The 6,176-nt window shown below is 44.1% G+C and overlaps 1 protein-coding gene across 1 annotated transcript in view; it reads right to left on the reverse strand.

Annotated features, from left to right (window-relative positions):
* raver2 (ribonucleoprotein, PTB-binding 2) overlaps positions 1–1,606 on the reverse strand; it is a 186,748-nt gene extending 185,142 nt beyond the window's left edge. The window contains exon 1 of the mRNA XM_052523520.1: positions 1,218–1,606. Within this exon, the coding sequence (XP_052379480.1) occupies positions 1,218–1,466 (249 nt within the window). The 5' untranslated portion in view covers positions 1,467–1,606. The remainder of the gene's footprint in view (positions 1–1,217) is intronic.
* Positions 1,607–6,176: the final 4,570 nt, after the last annotated feature.

Consider the following 6,176-nt stretch of genomic DNA (forward strand, 5'->3'; position numbering starts at 1 on the left):
CAGACAAACTAAAAACCAAATAGCCCATATCAGACAAACTAAAAACCAAATAGCCCATATCAGACAAACTAAAAACCAAATAGCCCATATCAGACAAACTTTAAAACCAAATAGCCCATATCAGACAAACTTTAAAACCAAATAGCCCATATCAGACAAAATTAAAAACCAAATAGCCCATATCAGACAAACTAAAAACCAAATAGCCCATATCAGACAAAATTAAAAACCAAATAGCCCATATCAGACAAACTTTAAAACCAAATAGCCCATATCAGACAAACTTTAAAACCAAATAGCCCATATCAGACAAACTTAAAAACCAAATAGCCCATAGACATTAAAACCAAATAGCCCATATCAGACAAACTTAAAAACCAAATAGCCCATATCAGACAAACTTAAAAACCAAATAGCCCATATCAGACAAAATTAAAAACCAAATAGCCCATATCAGACAAACTTAAAAACCAAATAGCCCATATCAGACAAACTAAAAACCAAATAGCCCATATCAGACAAACTAAAAACCAAATAGCCCATATCAGACATTAAAACCAAATAGCCCATATCAGACAAACTTTAAAACCAAATAGCCCATATCAGACAAACTTTAAAACCAAATAGCCCATATCAGACAAAATTAAAAACCAAATAGCCCATTTCAGACAAACTTTAAAGTTTAATGTGAAGTGGATGTCTACGCATATAAATAAACGCATAACATTGTTCTTGGCTTCGCTTCTATTTGCTAAATTGTAAGCTACTGGCAAATATTTGTGTACATTGGTCACATTGTAGAAATTATTAACAAACTCGAGGCCACTGTCTGATATCTTTCCTCGCTACATTGTAACAACAAAATATAACAAGCCCGGTGCGCGTCCATAGTTAAATGCCTTTCAGCATTTACATTGTATAACTGTCTTTGTAGGAATTCGACTGATGCATTACAAACTTCTACTATTTAACAGTAATATGGATATCGAATGAGAGTGGCAGGTCGCAGAGCCTCGACAATACTCGCAGCAAAATGAATGGATTTCTCAAACCGTTTAAGTTAATTAGGCCCAATATTTATTTTGGTCCAAATTTAACTACACATAAGTATTGCATATTTGCACCCCTGAAATTGTTAAACTTCCAGAGAGCCGCAAGAGTAGCGCAACAAAACAACTTTCACTCCATCCGTCAGAATACAGAAAAGTGTAGGCTACCTGGTTGGTTGTATCTTGTGGAAGGTTTTTAATGAGGATTTTCCTCCTGTTGCTCAGCTCGCGGCGAGTTTTCTCTAGCCTCTTTTCAATTTCCTCCGGTTCCAAATCGGGTAAGTCTCTGAGACTGGTCCCCTCGGATGCTGCGTCCTCATCCTGCCGGCTCTCCGGGCTGTCAGAATCCGGGATATTTGCACTTTCCTGGTTCAAAGAGTGAACGGTCGGCGGCTGGATGGAGGAAGCTGCCGCCATCTTGAGTTGCTGTGATAGAAAGTGAGTGGAGGCAGTGATAGGTGGGCGTCTGTGTTTTTGTCGCTCCCATCTGAGTGAGAGAGAGCAGACGGGAAAGGTACGCACATGAAACCAGGCACCGGCGCGCTACTGTAGGCTACCCCGGACGATTGGCGACCCCCACCGTTTACAAAATGTATAAGTGGGCACTATGAAACAATAACGAGTATTGTATCGCCATCCTGTGGTAGACTATACCCCATGGCTAATGAACTAATGCTACCTGTCAATAAGCACGTTATAGAGAGGCTATATCCAATACTGAGAAGAGGACAATTAACTAGCCTACAGGTTGCATAATTCGTTTTATGATAAAGCATAATGCATACATACTTTTTTCAAAGAAACATTGCTCTCCAACAGTATGTGGACAAACCATTCACATTAGTGGATTTAGCTATTTCCCCCACATCTGTTCCTGACAGGTGTATACAATCGAGTACAAAAGCCATGCAATCTCCATAGACAAACATTGGCAGTAGAATGGCCTTACTGAAGAGCTCAGAGATGTTTAACGTGGCACTGTCATAGGATGCCACCTTTCCAACAAGTCGGTTCATAAAATTTCTGCCCTACGAAAGCTGCCCTGGTCAAATGTAAGTGCTGTTATTGTCTAAGTGGTAGGCCACACAAGCTCACAAAACAGGGCCATCGGGTGCTGAAGCGAGTAGTCTGTCCTTGGTTGCAACACTCACTACTGATTTCCAAACTGCCTCTGGAAGCAACGTCAGCACAAGAACGGTTCATCAGGAGCTTCATGAAATGGGTTTCTATGGCCGAGCAGCTGTATACAAGCCTAAGATCACCATACGCAATGCCAAGCGTCGGCTGGAGTGGCATAAAGCTCGCCACCATTGGACTCTGAGCAGTGGAAATACGTTCTCTGGAGTGATGAATCACTCTTCACCATCTGGGTTTGGCGGATGCCAGGGGAACGCTACCAGTTCCAATGCATAGTGCCAACTGTACAGTTTGTGGAGGAAGAATAATGGTCTGGGACTGTTTTTCATGGTTCGGGCTAGGCCCCTTAGTTCCAGTGAAGGGAAATTTTAACGGCTACAGCATCTAGACAATTATGGAAAGACATATTTTCTGTTTTAAAGCTAATGTTGAGATGAAATCTGAGTGAGAATGACATGCTCTGCATGCACGTTCGGTATTTGGCCATGATTACTACAAGATAGCTGGCTAGACTACCAATCTAAATATTGACATGGGTAATTGTCAGCTAATTGAGGGACTGACATAAGAGAAAAACTGCTGATGCACAACCAAATGTAGACATCGCACCTGGTGTATTCTACTATTCTTACTCTCGATAGTGAGGCGAGACCCCAACTGAGTAAAAAACAAAAGCAAAAAAATTCAAATAAAAAAAAATATTGTTCAAATATACATTGCTCTCCAACAGACACTCCTTGCAATGTAGGATACAGGTCCTACTTTATTTAGCCTATAAATAAGAAATATACCCTAACGTACAAAGAGTGGAAAATGTAGTAACATTCCCCTGCTGTGCAGATTATAAACCTGAATGGTCAGGTCTTCTCTCGGCCACCCAGTCAGTCAAACCTTTTCCAGTGGCTGGAGGGTGCCAGTCAGTCAATCCTTTTCCAGTGGCTGGAGGGTGCCAGTCAGTCAGTCAATCCTTTTCCAGTGGCTGGAGGGTGCCACCCAGTCAGTCAACCCTTTTCCAGTGGCTGGAGGGTGCCAGCCAGTCAGTCAATCCTTTTCCAGTGGCTGGAGGGTGCCACCCAGTCAGTCAATTATTTTCCAGTGGCTGGAGGGTGCCAGTCAGTCAATCCTTTTCCAGTGGCTGGAGGGTGCCAGTCAGTCAATCCTTTTCCAGTGGCTGGAGGGTGCCAGTCAGTCAATCCTTTTCCAGTGGCTGGAGGGTGCCAGTCAGTCAACCCTTTTCAAGTGGCTGGAGGGTGCCAGCCAGTCAGTCAATCCTTTTCCAGTGGCTGGAGGGTGCCACCCAGTCAGTCAATTATTTTCCAGTGGCTGGAGGGTGCCAGTCAGTCAATCCTTTTCCAGTGGCTGGAGGGTGCCAGTCAGTCAATCCTTTTCCAGTGGCTGGAGGGTGCCAGTCAGTCAACCCTTTTCAAGTGGCTGGAGGGTGCCAGCCAGTCAGTCAATCCTTTTCCAGTGGCTGGAGGGTGCCACCCAGTCAGTCAATCCTTTTCCAGTGGCTGGAGGGTGCCAGCCAGTCAGTCAATCCTTTTCCAGTGGCTGGAGGGTGCCAGCCAGTCAGTCAATCCTTTTCCAGTGGCTGGAGGGTGCCAGCCAGTCAGTCAATCATTTTCCAGTGGCTGGAGGGTGCCAGCCAGTCAGTCAATCCTTTTCCAGTGGCTGGAGGGTGCCAGCCAGTCAGTCAATCCTTTTCCAGTGGCTGGAGGGTGCCAGTCAGTCAATCCTTTTCCAGTGGCTGGAGGGTGCCAACCAGTCAGTCAATCCTTTTCCAGTGGCTGGAGGGTGCCAGCCAGTCAGTCAATCCTTTTCCAGTGGCTGGAGGGTGCCAGCCAGTCAGTCAATCCTTTACCAGCGGCTGGAGGGTGCCAGTCAGTCAGTCAGTCAATCCTTTACCAGCGGCTGGAGGGTGCCAGTCAGTCAGTCAGTCAATCCTTTACCAGCGGCTGGAGGGTGCCAGTCAGTCAGTCAGTCAATCCTTTACCAGCGGCTGGAGGGTGCCAGCCAGTCAGTCAACCCTTTTCCAACCCTTTTTTTTCTATAAATTGCAACCCACTTAGTTGTGCAGAAAATATTTCCGATGTTTATAAAAAGGGGGGAAAATTAACCAATCATCATGCATATAGATATATGATGCTCCGTTTACCTAGTAAGATTTTTGGCAGCTCTACAAATAGTGCTACACTACCACAACGAAGGGATGGAAACATCCTGCTCTCAACTGGCAAATGAAATTACAGTCTTCAGGCGAAAGCAGAACTATACTTCGTTTATGCGTAATTACAGCAATCAAACTAACCCACTTCATGTCTGACGGGAGGTTGAATAAAATAGTTATTCAATGGATATAGGCTATAACAAGATGGGCTTGAATGAGAGTGTTCTCAAAACCGTACTGTATGTGAGCCTACTAGCAAAATGTCTCAATATCCATACAGATTGGAAGACATGAATCAACCAACTGTGTTTTCTCTGAAATGATGGTCAGTGATGCTGGTCAGTAACAAGATGTTGAAGAGACGATTTATCCCAATCAGAGATAAACAGAAGCACTCCTCAAGAGAACAAGCTCTCTCATACACACACCATCGTATTCCCCTCATTCCATAAAAATTCCTCAAAGTTTGTCACATTTTTCATCCATGCAAATCAGAGCAGTCTTTCACATGTAAAAGGAAAGGCAGGCTATCCAACCAGATACCAACGGGGATGGTGTGTTGGTCTGCACTTCTATGAGAATGATTGACAGCTCCACCGAGTAGAGAGAAGAAACAAGGAAACGTCAGCGCTCGATCGTAGGGACCTGTGAGTGGGTGTCAGCAAGTGGCTGAATGGGGCAACACAGGAACCTGGGACACATGTTAATGTTATGTAGGCGGACTGAACCTTGAGCCCTGAATGGCTGTGAGTGAGGTGCTCTGTGTGTGTAGGAGTAAAAATGATCAATTCAGGGATGGTGATAAAATCATCTTCATTGTAGATCTACCTATTTCACCCATTTACATTGTCATTCCATGCTTTAATCCAGGACACTGGATGGTTGTCCTCACCATTCAGGTACATATTGAAATGGGATTGAAGAACATAAAATTACAGAATGGATTAAGCATGAGCAGGACCCCTACCCTCTCTCACCTACCCAATTTCCCTTCAACATAACTGTCCCCATGTTCCCTGATGTTAATGGTACATCAGCCTCAACCAGTGGTCCTCCTGAGATGCATAGATGACGAGCAGGAGTTGCAAATAAGTACATGCCTACTTCAGAATAAGCTAGCCTGTTAGTTCATGTGTATGCTCACTCCTCGGTTGTCAGAGAATGCCTTGGGTACACACCCTGAATGGCCTGAGGAAAGTCAGTGCTCTAATTCAGAGCAGATCCATGGCAGAGAGAGGGAGAACGAGTGAGAGGAGCCTAGTCTCTTTTAGAGGTGGTGAATGTGACTACAAGGAAACTCATAGAATCTAGATGGTTTGGTACAAAACTCTATATGCCAATTAAGATGTACAGAAAGGCTAATCAATAAATCAAATGTATTTATAAAGCCCTTTTTACATAAACAGATGTCAAAGTGTATATACAGAAACCCAGCCTAAAACCCCAAACAGCGAGCAATGCAGATGTAGAAGCACTATATAAAGCATAGCTCTTCCCCTACCTTCCCCACAATTAACTACTGCTACAGTAGCTGGAACACTGAAAACAGAGGGCAGTTAGCCTGTGGGATTGAAAGGCCATTGTCTAATACCGTTCAGTTGCTCTAAATTACCTTTCCACCCCAGTCTAATCCAACAATAAATATGGGTTGGTGGCAAACAGGAATATGGGCCTGACACGGAGGCAAGATAAAGGATCAGGTAATCCCTCCCTATCAGTTTATCCTACTGTATCTGTACTGGCAGATGGGACATGGTGCCCTACAGACTGACCTAGGAACATCAGATTATGAAATGATCATTCTAGGAGTTGAATGCCTACTA

The sequence above is a fragment of the Oncorhynchus keta genome, chromosome 1 (genome assembly GCF_023373465.1).
Source record: "Oncorhynchus keta strain PuntledgeMale-10-30-2019 chromosome 1, Oket_V2, whole genome shotgun sequence".
Lineage (NCBI taxonomy): Eukaryota > Metazoa > Chordata > Actinopteri > Salmoniformes > Salmonidae > Oncorhynchus > Oncorhynchus keta.